Below are 23,139 nucleotides of genomic sequence, written 5' to 3' on the forward strand. Positions count from 1 at the left end.
GGGAAAGACGTCCCAACAGATGTGCAGAGTGCTCCAGAGACACCCCAGCCAAAACGGGGGTGAAGAAATGACCAAAAAAAGACCAAGATGCTGTTAGTATGTCTGAGTGGAAGCCTTAGACTGGACCCCTGGAGTTTTGCTTTCCCTGTTACACAGAAAGTCACACATATGAATGGAAGCCATCTTGGTCTGTCATAAATGACTGCTTTTTTTGTAAGGGGAAGGGCTTTGAGATGTTTGACAGCTAAGAGTGATATATGAGGTTGTATGGGCTGTCCAAACGGCCCAATGACTTGCTTCTTGCCTCTGATGAAACAGGATGCAAATTCCACACACAGAAGGGAGAAAAGTCGAGTTATTGTGGGTCTGTGGTATTATTAAGTCAAACTCATGGCTGTCTGCACAGATACTGATATTTTACCAGAACATTCCGGTAGGTTATGAAGTCCTTTCGTAAGTGTTGACCATGGTGCCAGTGGAGTACAGGGCCTTATCGGTCAAGCTGACGCGTGACACTGTTCCTCCTGGCCTCATACAGTCTTCTGCGCTGCCATTCCGCGGACCGCCGACCCCACGGAGTCTTCCTGGCTCCTGTCTCTCCCAGGACCGTAGCCCTTATCGCCGGGCATGGAGCTGTCCTTGGACCCGCTGCCCATGTGGGATTGGGTGACATCTAGGCTTTCGTAAGCCTCTGACGTCCACTGGAAGCAGGGAGGAGACAGATGGGTTACAATGGGGATAGTCAGCCCCTGAGCTGCACAAGCTACCCACATTGACAACACCCTCATGACATTAAGTGGAGGGGGGGAGAGAGGCCAAGATGTAAATAATTCTACAGACTACAGCCACAGACTATACCAGAGGTACTTCTTACGTATGAAAAGTGAGATTTCCAGATCTGTTCATTCATTTGAAGTTGCTTTACTGTAGGATTCAGGTCATCTAGATACAATAAACACATTTTTGTGTTGCCGTGTTCCCACTTTGGATACGCTTGCTGACAAATATGCCCCTTTATGCTCCTATCAGCCTAACCGATTAACAGAGTGAAACATCCTGAAAATGCAGCAGAGAAGAAAGGATAGACTTGGCCAACCAAACTCTAACCCTGTGTAATACGCAAAGTGTTTCTGGGAGCCAGGGGCCGCTACCCGTGTGGCCCGGCCAACCAAACTCTAACCCTGTGTAATACGCAAAGTGTTTCTGGGAGCCAGGGGCCGCTACCGGTGTGGCCCGGCCAACCAAACTCTAACCCTGTGTAATACGCAAAGTGTTTCTGGGAGCCAGGGGCCGCTACCCGTGTGGCCCGGCCAACCAAACTCTAACCCTGTGTAATACGCATAGTGTTTCTGGGAGCCAGGGGCCGCTACCAGCGTGGCCCGGCCAACCAAACTCTAACCCTGTGTAATAGGCAAAGTGTTTCTGGGAGCCAGGGGCCGCTACCTGCGTGGCCCGGCCAACCAAACTCTAACCCTGTGTAATACGCAAAGTGTTTCTGGGAGCCAGGGGCCGCTACCTGCGTGGCCCGGCCAACCAAACTCTAACCCTGTGTAATACGCAAAGTGTTTCTGGGAGCCAGGGGCCGCTACCCGCGTGGCCCGGCCAACCAAACTCTAACCCTGTGTAATACGCAAAGTGTTTCTGGGAGCCAGGGGCCGCTACCCGTGTGGCCCGGCCAACCAAACTCTAACCCTGTGTAATACGCAAAGTGTTTCTGGGAGCCATGGGCCGCTACCCGCGTGGCCCGGCCAACCACACTCTAACCCTGTGTAATACGCGAAGTGTTTCTGGGAGCCAGGGGCCGCTACCTGCGTGGCCCGGCTACCGGAGCGGCACGAGGGGCCGATGGCGATGTTGACGCTGCTGGACGACTGTGTGTCGGTGGTGTTGCCCCCCTCGGCAGCCGACAGGCCAGAGATGACAAGGCCGCTGGAGAAGCTGCGCTTGCCAAAGAGGAGGCTAAGGGTGGAACTGGAGGACGAGGCCTGGCTGGAGCGGTGGTGGGCGGCTGCCTGGAACTGGGAGCTCAGCTGGCCGGCGGCAGAGAGCCGAGGCACCTGGGAGAAGACGGAGGCGATGGAGGTGTTGAAGGACAGTTGGCTGTTTGAGAGGCGCTGCACCAGCCCCTGACTGGAGTTGGACACCTGCTGGCTGTCCAAGATGGGTCCTGATTGGCTGGTGACAGGGGGCCGCTGGGGCTGGGGCTGGACTGACCGGCTGCGGTACTCTCTTCTGCCTGGGGGGGGGGGGAGAGGAGATGAGGAAAGGGGGAGAGAAATGGTAAGGGCGGAAGAGAAGAGGATAGAGAAAGGAAGAGAGAGAAGGCGAGAGGAGGGAGAAGGGGAGAGAGAAAGGAAGAGGAGAGAGAAGAGGACAGAAAAAGGAAGAGGAGAGAGAAGAGGACAGAAAGGAAGAGGAGAGAGAAGGGGAGAGAGAAAGGAAGAGGAGAGAGAAGGGGAGAGAGAAAGGAAGAGGAGAGAGGAAGGAAGAGGAGAGAGAAAGGAAGAGGAGAGAGAAGGGGAGAGAATGTGATAGTAACAGTGTGATTTACACCCCTGCAGCAGGTCTGCAGCCATTCACTGTGGCTCAGGTAATGTCACCATTCGTCTTTATCATTTAAAGTCCTCATTGTCTCCTGAGCACTTATCCATTGCCTGTGTGATCCATTTTCCATTCATTTCATCTATCAAATTAACTGATGAAATTAAAATGTTAAAATTTTTATACTATTTTAAATGACAATAAAAACTATGCATCATATTTTTACAGGAGACAAAATAAATCCCGAGACCCATGAAATGGAATCAGGTAGCTGCTAGCTTACTAACTGCTGCACATATGTGATGAACTTGTCTGATTAAATACAGACTTTTTAAATGTGTCATTAACACAGGGTAAGTTGGCTCTGTGGCGCCCCCTACCTGCACCATGCTGCCGGCCGGCCTGACCGCTCCGTGGCCTCGCGGGGCCCTGGCTCAAGCTCTGGGATGTGACGGAGTTGGGGTTCTGGCTGAGGGAGGACGAGCCCCCCCCGCAGTCTACATCCTCCATGTTGACTCCGCTGTTACAGCTGGTCAGGTTGTCCTTCCTCACCCTGTGACAGACAGGCTGGAGATGAGGTTACCATAAAGTGGGAGGGGGCCAAGCTTGATCCATGAGGCCTAGTCACTCAAACGTACTGCTAATGTCTTTTACTGAAGGCCCGCCTCTGTGGTTGGTTTAGCTGTCAATCATCAATAATTTATTTAGTGGATGGGTCTTTGCTATACTGTCAGTCACAACACTGATCACCATGATATACAGCACCAGTCAAAAGTCTGGACACACCTACCAATAAAAAGGTTTATTTGTCCTAATATGTACATTTTAGAATAATGATAAATATATCAAAACTATAAAATAACTTGGAATTGTTGTATGGAATTATTCACTGACCAAAATAGTATAGAACTATTAGGTTGCTGGTTCAAATCCCTGGGTTCCCAGAGTGATGCCAGCATTGAGCCCTTGAGCAAGGCCCTTAACCCCAGTTGCGCCATGGACTGGCTGGCATGTCTCCTCCATGCCAGTTCCATGAGGTGGCCTCCTGAGACGCTTATCCAGCTGCCCTGAAGGAGCTCCCACATATATGCTGAACACTCATTGGCTGCTTTTCCTTTACTCTCTGGCCAAACTCCTCCAACACCATCTCTACTGTGTTCAGGTGACCAGGTCATGTGATGCGACACGCCATCACTCTCCTATGTAGGCGGCTTGGCGTGTCCAAACCCTTGACTGGAACATCTTGCCTTATGATGTCTGGGGTTTTTTTGGGGTACTGGGGCCCTACTAAGAGATCCTCTACAAATAGGTATTAAGAGGTGTGCAGTGTCATATTGGGCTGCTCTGCTTCATATCAAGTCTCTGTTGGCTCAACTGGACCTTCTGTAAATTTTAGGCCCAGTCCTGCTACTCACCGCATCCACCTGGACAGCAGCCAAGCTCTGATGTTCTCCAGACTGACGGCCCCCCCCCACAGGTTCCGGAGCTGGCTGTGGGTGCCCATGTAGGAGGTGGTCAGTGGGGACACATACATGGGGTAGCCTAAGGGTTGGTCGCATGATGAGTTGATCATATTGCGCAGGGCCTGCTTGGAGTTCTGGATGCTTCCGCGTTCGGGGTTGCGGTTACGCAGGAATACAAGCTCCTGCTGCTGGCCGGCCCACAGGCCTCTCACGCACTCCTTGTTGATCTACAGGGGAGGAAACCATCAAGCCTTAAAGATACCTCAACAAGAAAGGCCATCATGGCTGATTTTCTTTCACAGTGTTGTCAGTTCCTCTAGTGGTAAAGTCAAAGCGTGTCTTAAATAGCCGAAAAAGGCAGTTCACTACAAAACTGAAAAAAGACATGTGTCATTCACTCCCACAGCCCAACATTTCTATAGCTGATATCTTCACAACTAGGCCACTCCCAGCAGAACAACCTAGATGGATAGACAGCACTGAAGCCCCTCTAAAACATATCTAGTAGGGTGAACTGCCCCTTTAGCTTGTCTTCATCTTATACCCACTTATCCTGGTCAGAGTTGCTGGGCTTCCTGTTTCCTGTCTTTATACGATGGTGCCCTTGGTTGCCTAGTTGGTTGCCAAGGAATGATAGTGCTCAGTGTTCCCATGACAGATTCTCCACCCTGGATTTTCAGGTCAAGCTACTTCCCTGCCCCAAGACTCGCCTAATTCGCTGAGCCCATCAGCTGGCCTGCCAGCGGTGCCCCGTGAGTGCGGGATGGGGCTGGAGCCCGCCCACCTTGATGACCTTGAAGCTGAGGTAGCGCTTGTAGAGCATGATGATCTTGTACTCGTCTGTGCCTTCCTCCACCGTGTGGCGCAGCGTCAGCAGGGCGTCGCGGCCCATCAGCACCGCTCCCCGCCACGCAGGATCGCCCTCGTGGCAGATGACCAAGCCGCCCTCGTAGCTGTGGATGGCCTCGTACAGGACAGCTGGCTCTTCGGTTTCCTCCAGACAGGTGAAGTGGTCCTGGGGGTGGGACGGAAGCTCCTGTCAGTCTCTGCCGTGAGCCTGGATGATGCCTGATGCACCGCGGCACCTACAGGCAGCTACTGCCAAAACTCAATACTAGGAAACGTGCAGAAATGTGTCAGAACCTAAGGATCTAACAGAGAGCTTCTGCTCCTGGGGCTTCAATGGACCATCCAACTTATAAGACTATGTCCATAACCAGCATGCTACCAGATGCCCCCAACAGGTGGGCATGCTCAGTGGTAACATGGGTACCGTGTTAGAGTATGGAATAGTCTTCCTGTTCAAGTAGTGCAGGCTGAAACCCTGGGTTCCTTTAAATCAGAGCTAGATAAGATTTTGGCAACTCTGAGCTATTAGTCAAGTTCTCCCCAAACGAGCTTCATGGGCCGAATGGCCTCCTCTCATTTGTAAATTTCTTATGTTCTTATGGGGAAGCAATTAAAAAGAACAAAAAAGCTAAAAATGCATCCATGCATGGTGGTTGCCGTGGATACCTGGTGGAGCTTCAGGCTCATGCGGATGCCTGGTGCCACCACCTTCTGGAGTAGGTCCATGTCAGCAAACACCCACTCATCCCTGGAGGAGATGCGGAAGTCGCCCTTGAAGAGCGCGTTGAAACCATACAGGAAGGACTCCAGGCTGCGGGGAAGGAGGGCCAGAGGTAAAGCAGCATTCCTGAAAAGGCTGCAGCCTCGTTTGGCTATGGAGGCAGTATGGCGCTGGGGGGGTGGGGGGGTGGGGTGGTGGAGCTCAGGAGATTTAAGAGCTTGGTGGCCCCTGGTCAGCGTGAATGTCATGAAGTCACGGGGCCAGGACTCCGCTTCCTCTAGTCGCATTCTGTCAGCTGGGAAAGCCAGTCTGCATGACACTCATCAGCCCTTCACTGAGAGGGACACTAAAGGCACACCTCTGTCAGCCCCACCTGTTGGACATGTTGTGGGACGCCGTCCCTAGCGAGCGTCTTCCCAGCACCGACAGGGCAAAGCACAGCGTCACCAGGGTGGAGTCCTCATCGCAATCCACAGGCTGGCAAAGCGTACAAAGGGCGAGAAGGGGGAATTGGGGATTAACGCCACCTACTGGTTGTCGCTAAGCCCTACACCTCTTTGCACAATGATGTTTATGACATCCTCTGACCATTTGCTGGGGAGATCTCCATAAAAATCGTAAAAATTACTCAGATTGGGCTTTACCTACCATCCCTAACCTGTCTCTACTCCTTAACATGACATATAAAGTGTCCATTTCAGCAAGTGACCTATAGCACCTCCCTCTGGGTAGAGTGCGTAATACCCTCATAGCATGTCCATTATTGCGTCCCACCTCGTCCAGCTTGTTAGCGCAGTGCTGGATCCACTCCAGGTAGACGTTGCAGTAGCTGGCCCGCGTGACACCCTGCAGGCAGTGCACGTAGTCCTCGTCGATCTTGACGCTGAACACGGCTGGGTCCCGCTCGATGTGGTGCCACTTGGTGTAGGGCTGCAGGGCCTCTTTGATGGACGGTTCCTTCAGCCAATCATGAAGTTTTGGAGAGTGGATCAGGTAGTAGATGATGCTCTTCAGGGCACAAGAGACAAAGGGTGTTTCTCAATATGCATACTTGACCATACTTGTATTCTTGTGTACCTCTTTTACATCATCTTCCACTGCCGTAGACCAGTTCCAATACTTGGAATAGAAGTGTGTAGGACGGATGTCACTCTTGCCCCTCCCCAAATATGCAGCATATATCGATTGCATCCTCACCAAATTACACCAATTCCTCGACTCACTGCATCTGAATGTCATTCTTAGCAGGCAAATTAGCAAGACCGCTCTTGCCAGGACCACAAGTACGACCTTCGCGTTCTTGGTATTGAGAAACACTCAAAAAGGCAGCAGTCGAGCTTAAGGCCCGTAACCTCCTTCCTGCACGTAGCCATCTAACACAGAATCTGTTTATCAAACTGAGCCCCACACCAAATGGCACTGTGGCCTACCTTCAGGTAGTAGGTGACGAGCAGCTTGCGTAGGTCGTACACCTGCAGCATGGTGGCGGCGTTGTTCTCACTGATGCTGTAGCCCTCCAGCAGGTACTTAGTGGTGGTCACCTCCCAGGCCAGCCAGCGCAGGCCGAAGGCCGCGTTGCAGGACAGCACATGGGGCAGGTGTCCCGGCTCGCAGCAGCAGCAGCCCTCATCATCCTCCACGCCCTCCGTGATGGCCTCCACCTCCCGCTGCTGGCAGTAAGTACCTCGGGGGGGGGGGGGGGCATACCGGCTGCACTTCAAAATAGGGTTGGGTACCAAAAACCGGTGCCAAATGATTATGAAACATTTGAGGGCACACGCAATAAACTTAAAAGCAGAGGGATGCACCGTGTTTCACAGCTTGCGGACAACAGCTGGCACTATCAGTGTGGAAGTGGTTTAGTTATTGTAGTTGGGTTAGGTGGCTTATGTTTTGTTGTTGTTGTTTTTTGTATTTACTTATATATTCATATATACTTTAAACTTTTAATATATTGTTCAATTTTAAGCATTCAATTTTTTGTTCAATAAAAATGTATTCTTTTGTCATCCACCATCATTTTGTGGCTTTTGTAAAGTATTGGTTCAGGCACCGTTTTGGCACCGGTACTGTTTTAAAAGTATCGATTTGGCACCGGTATCGAAAAAACCCCAAACGATACCCAACCCTCCTTCAAAACCTCCCAAAGTTCAAGCCTGCCGACCTACTAACTTTAATCGTGTCCATATTTCGCTACTGTGTTTTACTACCAGTATCCCGTGTACCTGAAATTAACCAGGTCAGTCCACATGACCTACATTTCATCTGTTTATGCAGCCAAGTATGGAAGCCCATGAGGTCCAATCCATTTTTTCAGGCCTCTCAGTAGCAAGGCTGCACCTGGGACTTAAATCTTAAGTCTTTCTTAAACCCTGCCACACTTAGCTGGGTCCCTATCTCTTATTCTCTACATGATTTCATTCTGGCAAGCTACCAAATTGCGATATAGCCAGTTGAGAAGGACTGGAAGTTGCATCGTGATCGACTAGCAATGTCTTGGCGACCAAGCTTTCCCTAAGCACTTTTAGCAAATTATACAAAAGGGCTGATTTGCTTTTCACTGATTCTAATAGAGGAGCCCAAAACCTGAGAGCAACTCTACCAATCAATACATGTGCAGATTACAAAACTACAGGAAATTGGAAATAGGCAATGTGTGTCAAGTATAATATTCTATGTGAATATTCTGTGTGAGGTTAAAGGCATGATTCCCAGAACAATGGCGGGGCTGGTGTTCCCACAATGCCTTTCTGCGTCGCGCTGCAGGGCGTTACCTCTGAATTCGAGACCTCGCAGCTGGAAGGTGACGAGGCCGTTGCCGACCTCGATGAGGTGCACCAGGGCATTGAGGTAGTCGGAGGCCAGGATGAAGCAGTCACCAGAGCTGTAATTCCCCCAGCGGCCGAGCATGAGGTCGCCGCACAGGCTGTGCTGCAGCGAGCGCGTCAGGTACTCGTAGAAGATGGAGTTCAGGTTGTTGTCGTCGCAGCCTGGATGACAGCGGGGTGATGGAGCACAGCAATACCTTCATCTCTCACAAGAAAATGTGCCGAACATACAAGGATGTTCCAAATGATGGAACAGAATCAGACTCGTATCGTAATCACTCTGATTAATTCATTGGACATCCCTGCAAAAAGATGACTATGATTTACTTCTGAGATGTGAGGCTAGTAGTAATAAAGTCTGCATCCATTAAAGATCTCCTGCTCTTTAACACCAGATGACTCACCCGAGTCTTTGTCCACTTGAGATGCCAGCCTGCTGTTGGAGTTGTCAATGCGTTTAGTGCTGAGAAGAGAACATAAGGGAACCTCAGTGGTTCTGACTTAGTATTTATTATGAGGTTTGAAGCTCCTTAAAGGGAACCGTAAGCAGGTGGTCCATGAGATCATTATACCCTGTAGGAGTAGATCTGCTTTGTTTACAGTTATGACCACCTTGAGCACTTTAGATCTTGTCAGCACTGGGTTGTTCAGTTGGGTGAATGAAGTCATCCCTGTCCTCCATTCTAGGACCAGCTGAAATGGATTCCTTTTATCCCATCAGTCTTTCTTTGGTGACCATATAGGCCTGGCAGTTACCAGCTTATCCGCACCATGGCGCGACAAGACAAATCAAACCCAAGAGCGACCGACACTCTCTGAGCCTGTGAGGCCCACCAGCTGGGTGCGGAGCTGAACTGAAAGCTTTATCTTTTCCTCAAGCGTCCCATGACATGACCTCAGTTGCCAAGTGCAAACCTCTTACTTGTAGTTCCTCTCCCAGAACTTCACTGGCCGGGGGTAGGATGTCATGAAGATGGCGCTGCCCAGGAAGGGGCTGAGGGGCGTGTAGAACACTGTAGTGACCACCGTCTGCAGTAGCAGCATGGCCGAGTCTGAGTGTCTCCGTTAAGGAACCTGTGGAGACCTCCAGCCAGCTTCTGTGGGCCCAGGCTTCAAGCCAATGGGAAAGGATACGTGGAACGGCAAAGGGCTGAGCAAAGGCGTGGAAAGCGCTACCCCATGCAATCTGCCAGGGGGCGATGTACACCATGATGAAGTGCAGTTTGTAGAGAAGTTCCCAGAGCTGCAGATGAAAGAACACACCACCTGAGAGTCATTAGAAGACCACAGCATATAGTATGGTAGGACCTTCTCCCATATGTTTGAAAAGGAACAGAAAAGCCATCCAGATCACGCCTGAATCAAAGCATGGTGCTTCCAAAACCAGGGTCAAACCCCTCTGGATTGAACACCTGTCCTGAGCAAGGAGACCTCCATAAAGCTAACTTACTAGCTTCTATTAGATTCCCCTCACTGCTCTGCAATACAATATGCGCTGACAATAGAAGGGGGCAGGCAGAGCTAAGTTAATAGTGCTTTCCTCCAAGTGTGGTACGTGGCTCGATGAAGCCTACAGCATGTAGAACGCACTTCAGGGGAGTGTGTTCCTGTGTTCACTCCTTACTGCTTGACCTAAGTTTAGAGAGGTCAAAGTTCATTGTCTTGCCACCCTGCCGCCATTGCTGACCTGACTGACCTTGTGGAAGACTATGGACATGAAGAAAAAGTCGAGCAAGAAGGTCTGGGAGGCTCCGCTGCAGTCGAACTCGAAGAAGACAATGGTGAAGGTAAGCGTGACGAACTGGTAGCTGGGATTGCAGAAGGCAGAGCGAAGGAGCTTCATCCCAGCAACTGTCATCAAGAAGACATCACAGCTGGAGCGAGACACAGACACTTGAGTGGTTTGCACTGGTCAAGAACAGCAGCGGCACAGGGGGGCGGGGGTAGAGGTCACGGGAGGACACATAGGTGCACCAGCATAAGTTAGACGCCAAAAACAACAGCAACTCAAGTCAAATAACTCAAGCTGATTTTGTTTAGACGGCTGTGGTATCATTAAAAGACTACAGTTGAAATTTTGATGTGATGTGGACACAGGACGCTTGGAACAAACATGTGCCACAGAAACTTTTATTGCACTTCACAACCGTTGCTTTGCAGTTAAATTTAAGATTTACGAAAGATTTTTTTGTAAGTCCCTTATGGGTGCACCCTAAACATTTTCAACTTTAAAATACCATTTCAATTATACTTACAGCTATTTTCACAAATTCACAAGTTAGAAGCGCTTAACAGTTCACGACCATGCAAAGTGAAGTTATCCCAGATGCAGAACAGGTGCTCGCTCACCAGTGAAGCCCCCCATAGGCTGAATGTGGCGGGTGACAGTGCTGCTTAATCACATGAATTAGCTTTGTGTTGGCGCCCCGTTCATCACCCGCCCCCGCTCTGCTGGCATGACGGGCCACCCCCAAAGCTACAGCCTTAATCCAAAAACAACACGCTCTGCCAGTCATAGCAGCAGCTGTCAAAGTAGGCGCACCAACAGCGTTTTCATGAGGCCCCGGGGGTAATTCACACGAGCGTTAACATTCCATGGGAAAGTAGGGCACAGGCCAGATTTTGGTACGCGGCCCGGTCTTGTGAGGATTAAAATTGGATTTCTCTGGGCATCAAAGCAAACTGAGAGTTAGGAGAGGCCAATCTACTGTCATTCAGTGTTTACAGTAATAAAACCCTCTTGTTCCTTGTCAACTTTGCCAATTGTTACGCTTGGCTTTATTGGGGGAATGAGGCGGAATCCGACGTATTGGGTGAGGGAGACGGACTCGCATGCATGCAGCGCTCGGAGCGTAAGCGGTACTAACTGGATTCCCAGGCGCTCGCGGTGGCTGAGGGAGAAGCCGTCGTTGGTCAGGGCGCTGAGCACGATGGCCGGGTAGATGATGTACTTCTCGAAACACAAAAGGCACGTGTAGAGGCGCTCGAACCACATCAGGTGGGCGTCGTCTGGAGGATTACAGCAAAAGTTAGAGCCCTGCCACCCTCAGTGTGACACGCTTTTGTCGGAAATAACCCCAGTAGCCCCCGAATCTCAGCGAGACTCCCGGATCTGACCTCGGGGCTCAAACTGGGAGTACTCCTTGCTCTTGAGAACCGGGTGTGAAATCCATAGCCAGGGATGATGCTTCCGCAGCTGAGGGATCAGGTAGTGGGTGACAAACCCTACCGTCCCTGCTAAGGCGTACAGCACTATGGCCACAAAGGGCTGCAGAGAACAAAAGTATAAATAAAGACCTTTAGTCATCCTTATGTTAGTCTACTTCGCCAGATTCTAGGTACTAATTCCTCGTTATTTTTGCTGCTTACTTGCACATTCTTAAATAATACATTGTACAAGCCCTTGAAGAACTTTGTGCCAGGGTAGTGGAACTCACTTTCAGGGACAGGAAGACAGTGCTGGACGTGATGGCGAACGTCAACACGCAAGCCATGGTGCACACGATCAAGTCTGAGTGCAGAATCTCCTTCTGTAACGACAAGGGAAAGTAGGCATCTTGCATTAATCCAATAATCCATTAAGACAGAGAGCACACTTCCAGATGGCTTCAGAACATCTTCTTGTTGTCATTCTGGTTGATTAAGAATGGCACCTTCACGTTATGAATGCTGTATTCTGGCATACAAGACAGCATTAGACACACAGCAGCCTTACTACTGAATTCCTGAGCTTCTCAGGAAGGGGGTCTTCACAGTCCTCAGAGGGTGGGGTGTCATCCTCGGTCCTACTTCCCAGGGCAGGCACCAATTTGACTTTGATCAAAGACCTTCCCAGCAACAAGACAGTGAAGGACAGTCCTTATTAGGGCTTCCTCCTCCCCTGCACCACCTTCATCTCCCGTGCCATCATCCAGTGGGCGAGGCGGAAATGGGTCTTACATGAGAACAGAAGGGTCACTGCTCTGCCGGCTCAGGTGATAGGAGAAGACCACCAAGAGGCCACAGAATCCGGAGAAGAGGGCTGGGATGTGCTGCTCATCCCATGGCTCCTTCAGTTTGGTTCAGACAGTTAATGGTGAGCAACAGTTAGCCAATAAAATAATGGTGGACAATGGTTAGCCAATAAAATAATGGAGGTCACAGCTGTGATATACTGGAGTACAGCTGCAATCCTTCTCGTATGTTATTGCTTAAATGATTTACAGATTATATAAATATCTTAACTTTGAGCTAACATTCTGAACTCAAAACAGCAAGTCTTTACGATATTACAGAATAAGCACTGAGAATGTAGCAGAGCCTCAAGCCGAAATGGCTTCATGTGTTTAGCTAGAACCAAGTGTCATTTATCCAGAGCAGACGCACCTTCAGGGCACCGAAGCAGAATCCATAAAGCAGTGACAGCACAGCAAGGCTCCGCAGCACGCCATAGATGGCTGAGGACAGCCCCGTGGCAGCTGCAAAGGAGACTGGAGGCTCAGCAGGGGTTAGGTTTAGGGTTAGGGTTAGGGGGGTTGGGAGGTCGGCACGACATCAGACAGAGACAGAAGCAGTGCTTACCTGACCCACCGAAGAAGTGCATGTCGATCTGCTCCAGCAGGTAAATCACAAAGGTGTTCATCTGGGGGAGCAGCCCAACAAGAAATATCACCGGGAAGCAGCACGTGAAACCTACGAGGACAAAGAGTCTTCAGCAACCTCAGTTTCCTGCTACTACCTTCTGGAAGCTAGTACTTAAATAACAACACTAAATATCACAGGGACACAGAGATGACTTACCTATCAAAATATCTCTTACAAACATAAGGGCGTCAGACGGTACGATAGTCACGCCGTATACTGCGGCCACCGGAATGTTCTGTGTCTTCAGCAGCACCTCCAGCAGCCAAATGAGGCCACAGACCATGCAGAAGTATGCAGCTCTGCTGTACGCCACGATGGGATTGTGGCCCTGAAGAGTCGTCCACAAAGACAGCCGTTACACTGATGGAAACAAAGCACATAGCGACGGAGTTGTTCCACCACCATGGGTGCCCCGGCCATCCCACACTTACATGGGTAGGTGAAGCAGCATCCGGCTGGACACTCTAAAACACACAAAGGGATTTTAAAAGGTCAGGACAGTGCCACTTAATGGGCAGTTTGGGTACTCCTCTGAGAAATGCTTTTCCAGTTAAATATACTACTTTAGATAAGTACTTAAAATACTTCCCTTCCCAATCCCCAAAAACACTGCAGTGATAATGACCCAGTAAGTGATCCAAGACGATTTAATTGAAACAGTGGGTCAAGATTTTTAAATAGAAAAGAATTCAATCAGCCGCCATTTACTTTGTTGTCTTCTACCAAGGAAACTTTTTACCCTTTATCTGTAATTCAAGCTAAAATATGTAATTTATGGCCAGCGATGAACAGAAACACACCCCGTACCTTCAGCAAAGAGTACTGGCAGCTTGCAATCACAAGACAGAACTGGAAGACCCAAATGTCTTTGAAGCAGCCTTGGTTCAACAGGATGAATCCAAGAAATGCCACTAGAACAGCCAGAAACACAGACACCAAGTTCTCCCCTACATCCTGGTTCCTGGGAGAAAAACAGGGAGGCTTGGTCAGCTCCTCCAGACAGACCTTAAAAGGATATGCAACCAGAAACAGGGACTTTCTTGTCCATTACCTGTCCAACAATGCTAGCAGGGTGAGGCGATCATACAGAATACTGATCCACTTTCCAGGAAAAACCTTCAGCTTGTAGTACAGCTTGAGTGAGGGCTTCACCTGAGTGGAGGTATCTGAGGATTCATCCAGTGAGTCTTCTTCCTGTGAAATAATGACAAAGAGCAGGATAAATGATATATACTCAGCCAATAGCATACTACTATCCTTCAAGTGTAATCTGCCTAGCAACCACCGCCTCAGGAACCAGTGGGCCAAGCGGATGGCTGAACGTGCCTGGAATATTTCAGGATGTGTTCTCCTGGGCCGGAGCCGATGGGCGGGGATGATGTGGCGCTGGAAGGGGCACTCCGTGTGAGGCCCGACAATCCCATCCTGGCCCTCGGAGTTAGACGACGTAGACAGGAGATCGCTGGGCGTAAGGGAGACGGGTTTCTACTGTCATTAAATCTGAAGACATGACACTGAAATGCACAGTCTATAACCCCGTGAAAAGCTGAAGAGCACCTAGATTATAGGATACTTTCCACGCCTCCACTCTTTTTGACTGTCCAGAACAAACATCTGCATGCGTGTGTGGCGAGACCTGCAGGCGGGGCAAGGGCTTTTTGCACTGTAGTGCAACGGTAACTCAAATGGCTGATGTTTCCTACCAGATGTTTCCGGTAATGAGTTCTGCCCCGAGGGGCAAATTCAGTGCTCTCTCAGCATAAAGCTTGCGAGGTCGTTCTCCTGCAGTTGAAAATGGAAAAATGCAGATGAAAGCTGAAGTGACCTCTAAATGAAGTGGAGCTCGGCATGCATCCCCTAGATTGCACACCGGTATGCAGTGTTCGATGATACTGCAGGGTCTCACTTACGGTGAACCGTGTGGAAGGTGTATGCTTCTTCCTTAGACGTGGCTTCTGGCCTGCAAATGACCTGCAGCATCGAGCTTTCCGACTGGGACGTCTGGGAAGGTAGGGAGTCGTAGTCTGGGTCCTTGTCCTTGTCCGTCTGAGGGCTGAGGGAGATGGAGCCAAACTACAGTATGTTTGAGGGAACTGGTTGCTTTGAGGAACTAGTTCTAATGGTTCTGAGGACTGCTTTTGGTCAAAGATCAAACATTGTTACTTTGATATCCAAGAGAGATTAATCATGTCAAGACTACCTGTCTGGGGACACGATGGGAATCTGTTTTTCTGGCGCGGTTTGGCTCATGTCGGATGTGGCCAAGCTGGTGGGAGGATGGGGATGCTCCTTCTGTCCCTCTGTCTCTGTGTCCTCATTGTTTTTAGTGGCCATCACGCTGTCTTCTGGAAGATAGATTAGTGGTTAAGTGCATGGTAAATTAAAGACTGTTATGGGTGTGACTTTAATTATGCCTCCTGATGAGCTAATGAAAGTGACAATATGGGTTCAGCCATATGAGAGCGGCTCGAGTCACAGGGCACCGCAGCAGATGCTGGGAGGTCAGGAGCTCACCTTCATCTGTGGCCTTCCCAGCGTCCTCGGTCTCCTCTTCGGGGAGGTTTCCATTGCCTCCTCTAATGCTGTTGATAGATTCTAACAGTGACACAAACTCCACAAAGTTGGATTCATTGGGCATCTGGCCCTCCTTGGCCTCCAGGTCCGACTTGGAGGACGTCATCGTGTGGATCTTGTCTCTGTCAGCTTCCAGGGCGGCATCTGTGCCACTGTCGATGCTCATACCCCTTGTTTGTAACCTTGTTTCTGTGCTATGGTGCCCTCCAGTGGGGATCTGCAGAAAGCCATCGCTGTCCGTCTTTAGCTCAGGCAGGTCGCCCTCGTCTGGATGGGACCTGATATCGATGCCGGAGGAACTGTTGTCATTGGTCAGCTGAGGGCTGGGTAGCTCTAGCAGGTCAAGGTCCTCATTCTCCCTGCTGTCCTGAGCCACCAAGTCAGACCCTACCTGCTCTTCAAGCTGACAGGCTGCATCATCAGGTATGGGGTCAGGCAGCCCCTCATCCTCGACGGCCGACCTGTCATCCTCAGGCGAGTCGAAGGTGATGACAGGTATCTTGACAGGACCGTCGCCCCTCTGCTCCTGTACCGACTCCAGGAGACGGAGCTTGACGGACTCCTCTAGCTCAGCGGCCGTCTGGGCATCACAGCTCATGGTGATGACAATCTTCACGGTGTCGTTCTCATCCAGACAGACTGACGGGCTGGAGTTTTCCACCAGGACCACGGCGATCTCGTCTGAGCAGTAGTTCTCCTCCGGCACACCATCCTGCGGGGACCCGGCCTCCTCCAGCTCACCGGCGCGTTCCGGAACACCTACGTCAGCATCCTGGGTCTGCTTCTCCACCTCTGATTCCTCATCGCTGCCTTTGGAAGGGGGCAGCCCCTCATCTGCTGTGTCCCGGTCTGGGGTTGGTTTCTGCCCCATGGCCAAAGGCTCATCGGATGGATCCTCCTGCTGCCCATGCGACACTTCAGATGTGGGTCTTTCCTCAGGTGAGAACTTCCCTGCTGACTTCTCAATCAGGGCTGTGGGAGGCACAAATTCTTAAGAATGTGTTTCATGAAATCCCAAAAAAAGGCCCTAATTATCATATGTAATCTTAAAGATGCAGTATGTTAATTTGTTGGCATGTTGTGATATCACAATACAAAATGAACTAAAAATGTGATCTAAAGGTTATTTAAATTAGATTTGGATATCGTACCTATTGCACAGCTAAACTGTACTTGATTTTTTGAAACATAACATATCAATGAAACTTACAAATGCATCAAAATAGCTTGTCACTTCAAGTATTATTCTTGCTTATTGAATCGTAATGTGCCGGTGAAAATGTTTTATAATATAAAGTTATTCTGGATTGCTTATACACATCTAGCAGAGTCCAGTTCGTAAGTGGAGTTTCAGCAGCAGTATGCTAAGTGAAATGAGTCAGGTTAGAGCTACTAATGAAAATTAACATCAAAGCTGATTAAACAACATGATTTTTATTCAACTGTTCACTTTGGATCTTTTACTAAATTTTGGGACCTTAAGAAAAAAATGTCAAAGGAGGTACAGCTGGGCTCTGACGAGGTGCGATTTGTACATAAGGAGGCGGAGCTGGGCTCTGACGAGGTGCGTTTTGTACATAAGGAGGCGGAGCTGGGCTCTGACGAGGTGCGTTTTGTACATAAGGAGGCGGAGCTGGGCTCTGACGAGGTGCGATTTGTACAAAAGGAGGCGGAGCTGGGCTCTGACGAGGTGCGATTTGTACATAAGGAGGCGGAGCTGGGCTCTGACGAGGTGCGATTTGTACAAAAGGAGGCGGAGCTGGGCTCTGACGAGGTGCGATTTGTACAAAAGGAGGCGGAGCTGGGCTCTGACGAGGTGCGATTTGTACATAAGGAGGCGGAGCTGGGCTCTGACGAGGTGCGATTTGTACATAAGGAGGCGAAGCTGGGCTCTGACGAGGTGCGATTTGTACATAAGGAGGCGGAGCTGGGCTCTGACGAGGTGCGATTTGTACATAAGGAGGCGGAGCTGGGCTCTGACGAGGTGCGATTTGTACATAAGGAGGCGGAGCTGGGCTCTGACGAGGTGCGATTTGTACATAAGGAGGCGGAGCTGGGCTCTGACGAGGTGCGATTGGGACATAAGGAGGCGGAGCTGGGCTCTGACGAGGTGCGATTTGTACATAAGGAGGCGGAGCTGGGCTCTGACGAGGTGCGATTTGTACATAAGGAGGCGGAGCTGGGCTCTGACGAGGTGCGATTTGTACATAAGGAGGCGGAGCTGGGCTCTGACGAGGTGCGATTTGTACATAAGGAGGCGGAGCTGGGCTCTGACGAGGTGCGATTTGTACATAAGGAGGCGGAGCTGGGCTCTGACGAGGTGCGATTTGTACATAAGGAGGCGGAGCTGGGCTCTGACGAGGTGCGATTTGTACATAAGGAGGCGGAGCTGGGCTCTGACGAGGTGCGATTGGGACATAAGGAGGCGGAGCTGGGCTCTGACGAGGTGCGATTTGTACATAAGGAGGCGGAGCTGGGCTCTGACGAGGTGCGATTGGGACATAAGGAGGCGGAGCTGGGCTCTGACGAGGTGCGATTGGGACATAAGGAGGCGGAGCTGGGCTCTGACGAGGTGCGATTTGTACATAAGGAGGCGGAGCTGGGCTCTGACGAGGTGCGATTGGGACATAAGGAGGCGGAGCTGGGCTCTGACGAGGTGCGATTGGGACATAAGGAGGCGGAGCTGGGCTCTGACGAGGTGCGATTGGGACATAAGGAGGCGGAGCTGGGCTCTGACGAGGTGCGATTGGGACATAAGGAGGCGGAGCTGGGCTCTGACGAGGTGCGATTTGTACATAAGGAGGCGGAGCTGGGCTCTGACGAGGTGCGATTTGGACATAAGGAGGCGGAGCTGGGCTCTGACGAGGTGCGATTTGTACATAAGGAGGCGGAGCTGGGCTCTGACGAGGTGCGATTTGTACATAAGGAGGCGGAGCTGGGCTCTGACGAGGTGCGATTTGTACAAAAGGAGCCGGAGCTGGGCTCTGAGGAGGTGCGATTTGTACATAAAGAGGCGGAGCTGGGCTCTGACGAGGTGCGTTTTGTATATAAGGAGGCGGAGCTGGGCTCTGACGAGGTGCGTTTTGTACATAAGGAGGCGAAGCTGGGCTCTGACGAGGTGCGTTTTGTACATAAGGAGGTGGAGCTGGGCTCTGACGAGGTGCGTTTTGTATATAAGGAGGCGGAGCTGGGCTCTGACGAGGTGCGATTTGTACAAAAGGAGCCGGAGCTGGGCTCTGAGGAGGTGCGATTTGTACATAAAGAGGCGGAGCTGGGCTCTGACGAGGTGCGTTTTGTATATAAGGAGGCGGAGCTGGGCTCTGACGAGGTGCGATTTGTACAAAAGGAGGCGGAGCTGGGCTCTGACGAGGTGCGATTTGTACAAAAGGAGGCGGAGCTGGGCTCTGACGAGGTGCGTTTTGTATATAAGGAGGCGGAGCTGGGCTCTGACGAGGTGCGATTTGTACATAAGGAGGCGGAGCTGGGCTCTGACGAGGTGCGATTTGTACATAAGGAGGTGGAGCTGTGCTCTGACGAGGTGCGATTTGTACATAAGGAGGCGGAGCTGGGCTCTGACGAGGTGCGATTTGTACATAAGGAGGTGGAGCTGGGCTCTGACGAGGTGCGATTTGGACATAAGGAGGCGGAGCTGGGCTCCACTGTGCAGTGTCTATATTTAGACCCTGGTTATACCCTATAGAGACACTTAACTGGGTTTGCTCGGATAAGATATTCAGTCATTTAATTTTCATATCATTAAAATTGCTTTACTAATGGATCTCACTAAGCAATGAATTAAATTATACAGTTAGATGATACTGCATTTGCATTTATACAGAGATGTTTTAAGTTTGGCAATGTATATTTACATAATAAATAGGTGCTTTTGTTTCAAACATTCTCTGAAGTGTTTCATATGTTCCAAACATACCTTCATTGCTCTTTGTGACTTCAGACCTTGGGACCTCCTGTAACAGGACAGAGATGATGTGAGCACAATGCTCCCAGAATCAATATGGCCGCAGACACTCAAATTTCCAGCCATGTCTGAGAAACAGGGCCACATCACGAACAGATAAAGGAACAGGCTAATTCCTCGTGATATCACTGAAGTTAGGAGATTGCAAAAACAGACGTTAGCATTTAAAGAAATACATTCAGCATATAAAGAAAATGATTAGAATTAGGTGATCAGTGTTGACACAGCACACAACAATGAAATGTGTCCTCTGCATTTAACCCATATGTGACATCATGACATAGCAGGGGTAGCTAATTCAGCGCCCGGCGAGCAGTGCTTGGGGGCGGTACCTTGCTCAGGGTACCTCAGTGGTGTCTTGCTGGTCGGGGATTCGAACCTGCAATCTTTCAATTACAAGTGCGCTTCCCTAACCAACAAGCCACCACTGCCCATGATTATGTAAACATCAGCATCATCACAAGGGGAACAAAAGGCATGTTAACAACAGAAAAGCAGCTCCTCCCTGACTTTTGGAAATGCTGTAAAGGAGTACACTAACCACCCCTATCAATCCCGGGTCTGTCTCCGTCTGTTTGACTGTGACTTGGATGATTGGACTTGGTCGGTTCCTGGTCAGCAAGGCCATGGCGACGCTGTCGGGCACAGTGCTGCTCTTCCTGTGGGAGAGACCACGCCCACCTGTGAGCGCTCATTAGGTACAGAGCTCCTCCCTTACAAGGTCATTCATGAACAAAATTCATGAGCAGTAGAAAGTCATAGAAATTTACCACACAGAGATGGAAAAGGCACTGTTGTATTATAGAAGGTTACTTATACTGGCTAATCTCCTGAATATCATTTAGTAAGGTTGTTACACTCATGCACATGGGGATGGTCTGATTTTCTCCTGTTTATTAACAATCTGATACCACTTTCTGGCCAGAGATCGAGTAGTAGCATCTCTTTGGCTAGTTTAGCCTGAAATCCACTCATTCATTCTCTGTAACCACTTGTCCTAATCAGGGTCATGGGGGGCCCGGACTCTATAGGCACAAGGTGGGGGGGGGGGACCCAGGATGGGAAGCCAGCCCGTCACAGGGCACACTCACACCTATATGCAATTTGGTACCAGAGGAAATCCTGCTATAACACAAGGAGAACAATCAAACTCCACACACCTTGAACCAAGGCGGAGGTTTGAACCCTGGCGCCACGGCGCCACCCGGCCCAAAATGTGACTCACCTAAGGCTCGGTGAGAGACAGGAGTCCGAGGCCCGGATCTTCTTCTCTGCGCCCTTGCTGACATCCGAAAGGCTGCCCTGGGCCACCATGTCGCCCTTATCAAACATGAGGTGCAGCCGATAATTCACCATCTTTATGAAGATGAAGAAGACCGTCACTATGGCACAGTAAATGCTGAGGGCCAGTGTCGTGGGAGGGAGCGCCTGGGGGGGGGACAGGAATACAGTCTGAGCACCGTGACATCCCAGTTCCCACTTAACATCACTATATCTATTTTTCTATTAAATAATTAATATATGACAATTGTCAAAATATGCTGTCTCCCGGGAAGACACAGTAAGACTGATTCATTTTGTATTTACAATATATATCGGTTTGTTTTCCCTTTTCACAATATTAACCAGAATTGATCAGCACCACTGGGCCAGACTTCCATTATAAAGCCCACTTCTTGTGTTTCATGTGAAGCGTCTCATCAAAACGTCATTTTTACAGTAAACAGATCTTTTCAGTTCCAATATTTCGCCATCTCTGTGGAATTTGACCTATTGTCTGTATTTGCGCGCTTCAACAGAATAGTTTTAAAAAGTAATGATGCGATTGAAATGGTATAAAACAAGTATTGATGAGACACTAAAGTAAAAAAAAAACTCAAAATGATACTCGACTCCTTTTTGCATTTTCTTTAAAAAATGTTGCATAAATTACCAAACTGCTTAATTATATAGCTCCGAGTCTCTCTTTTATAATTTTATTTCAGTTTCTTATACTTATATCTGATATTCTTTTTTTGTGTTCTTGTCTTGTGTCTCTGTGTGACCGCTTAGTAGTAACATGAGCAATTTCCTCCGGGATCAATAAAGTTTTTCTGATTCTGAAATACATAATTGCTATCCGGTTTATGATGTTTAGCCGATTCTGTTAATATTATTGTATTATCGTACAGGTACAGCTTATGTGCGAATGTCTGCTATTGTGTAATCGTGCTGGAGAAGCTGACAGACTGACGGCGCTCTGTAATCCCTCCGTCAGATGAGATGCCCTGCCCATTTTCATGGGCTGAGCCGGACTACAGCATCGCACAAAGAATATGCCGCGCCCCCTTATCACCCTAAAAGCAAAATAATTGCAAATACAAGCGGGTTCCATGAGTGAATAACTGTAGTCAAACACGGTCACGTAATATAACACATTTGTTCCTTTAAGGATAAAATCAGGAGAGATCGTAACACGCATGAATCCTCCAGCGGGGACCACGGTCAGATTATCGTGCGGATGACGCCAGCATCTTCGGCGTTTTACGCGCACTTATTTTCTGTACGTGTTTTTAACTGCCACAAAACGGCTTCTTCTGTGATCTGCGTCTCTAGTGTACGGTTGGGTACAAAATATCATTTTCTTTGGGTGGCTGAAATCCCAGCTCATGCTCGCACCAGGTCCAGCTTCAGTGATACCGCTCCATCTGCGAGCCGCGCGGCTACCGTGCGTTTCACTATGCGGTGAAATAATGCGACAGTTGCCGATGCGCTCAAAATGAACGCTGAACCATTACACACGTATTTAAAATAAACTCCAGTGCAACAAATACGATTACATCCTGTGCAGATCCCCTTGGGCTGTGTGCTGGTGTCTTCCACTTATGCACAGAGGAATCCTTTGAATGAATATGACGCCATTCAAATGAATAACGTGAGTCCTTTCGGTGATCGTACTCACCAGATGCAGCGACAGCGGTAGTACAAGCAGAAACATCCACAAATAGAGGTGACACGAGTTATTGAATTTGTTCTGCTCCGGGTCATGGTACCACCCGCCCGTCAGGGATGCCCATACTCCCTGTCGCAGAGTTTGGACCACCTGAGAGCCCATCTCGCCGAGAATAACAGCAGAAAACAGAGAAGTGTAATCCGAACACGCAGGCACGGTGCCTTATTTATCAGTCGCCCCCCTTGTTGTATAGCGACTGTGCGGTTTTCTCTTCATTTCTCCGTCTCGGTTCATTGTCAGCCGCTATACGCAGTCCTGCGGCTCCCCCAGTCCGCAGTCGGTAACGTGACGTGCGAGGGACGGACCTGCGCCGCGCACCAGCTCCGGTCACATATGATCCGCTTTGAGACTGTGGCAGCACCGCCTTCACGGCGCTCGATTTTAAAAACGAGCTGTTAAAGCTTGAAGATGAACGGGTTTTCACGGAAATACCATTTTGAATAGACAGCTAGGCTACATTGCAGGTTTCATTCGTTTTGTCCACTGTATAATTTATACCGTAGCTCTATTCATTTCATACAGGTGAACCAATTACCAGTAAGGCCTATTAGGTACGCCTTAATAATTTA

The 23,139-nt window shown here is 49.6% G+C and overlaps 1 protein-coding gene across 5 annotated transcripts; it reads right to left on the reverse strand.

The window, feature by feature from the left end:
- Window positions 1-38: 38 nt before the first annotated feature.
- On the reverse strand, window positions 39-22,854 carry pcnx2 (pecanex 2). Of its 5 annotated transcripts, none has more exons than XM_023833746.2 (34): window positions 22,520-22,854; window positions 20,804-21,006; window positions 20,120-20,237; window positions 19,531-19,567; window positions 15,540-16,571; window positions 15,226-15,367; window positions 14,936-15,078; window positions 14,729-14,807; window positions 14,352-14,487; window positions 14,077-14,219; window positions 13,833-13,986; window positions 13,457-13,489; window positions 13,182-13,353; window positions 12,963-13,073; window positions 12,768-12,859; window positions 12,342-12,451; window positions 12,118-12,229; window positions 11,840-11,932; window positions 11,520-11,670; window positions 11,270-11,411; window positions 10,099-10,276; window positions 9,537-9,645; window positions 9,325-9,454; window positions 8,807-8,865; window positions 8,349-8,564; window positions 7,005-7,258; window positions 6,349-6,582; window positions 5,948-6,051; window positions 5,520-5,664; window positions 4,789-5,019; window positions 3,957-4,231; window positions 2,922-3,094; window positions 1,809-2,236; window positions 39-701 (listed from the first exon to the last, which is right to left on the reverse strand). In XM_023833746.2, the coding sequence occupies exons 1-34, from the start codon at window positions 22,670-22,672 to the stop codon at window positions 531-533; spliced, it is 6,063 nt and encodes a 2,020-aa protein (XP_023689514.2). In that variant the 5' UTR covers window positions 22,673-22,854; the 3' UTR covers window positions 39-530. The 5 variants fall into 5 exon arrangements, with proteins under 5 accessions (XP_023689514.2, XP_023689512.2, XP_023689513.2 ...); XM_023833744.2 differs by having other exon boundaries at window positions 10,090-10,276; XM_023833745.2 differs by having other exon boundaries at window positions 15,226-15,370.
- Window positions 22,855-23,139: the final 285 nt, after the last annotated feature.

The sequence above is a fragment of the Paramormyrops kingsleyae genome, chromosome 3, assembly GCF_048594095.1.
Source record: "Paramormyrops kingsleyae isolate MSU_618 chromosome 3, PKINGS_0.4, whole genome shotgun sequence".
Lineage (NCBI taxonomy): Eukaryota > Metazoa > Chordata > Actinopteri > Osteoglossiformes > Mormyridae > Paramormyrops > Paramormyrops kingsleyae.

Bases quoted from the DNA above. Each gene is read 5' to 3' on its own strand.
- pcnx2 (XM_023833743.2), bottom strand. From the start codon at position 22,672: ATGGGCTCTCAGGTGGTCCAAACTCTGCGACAGGGAGTATGGGCATCC. The intron at 15,371-15,539 runs GTGAGCTCCTGA...TCTATCTTCCAG, and splicing joins TGGGAAGGCCACAGATGAAG to AAGACAGCGTGATGGCCACT. The intron at 13,074-13,181 runs GTAAGTCATCTC...TTGTCCTCGTAG, and splicing joins TGTAAGAGATATTTTGATAG to GTTTCACGTGCTGCTTCCCG.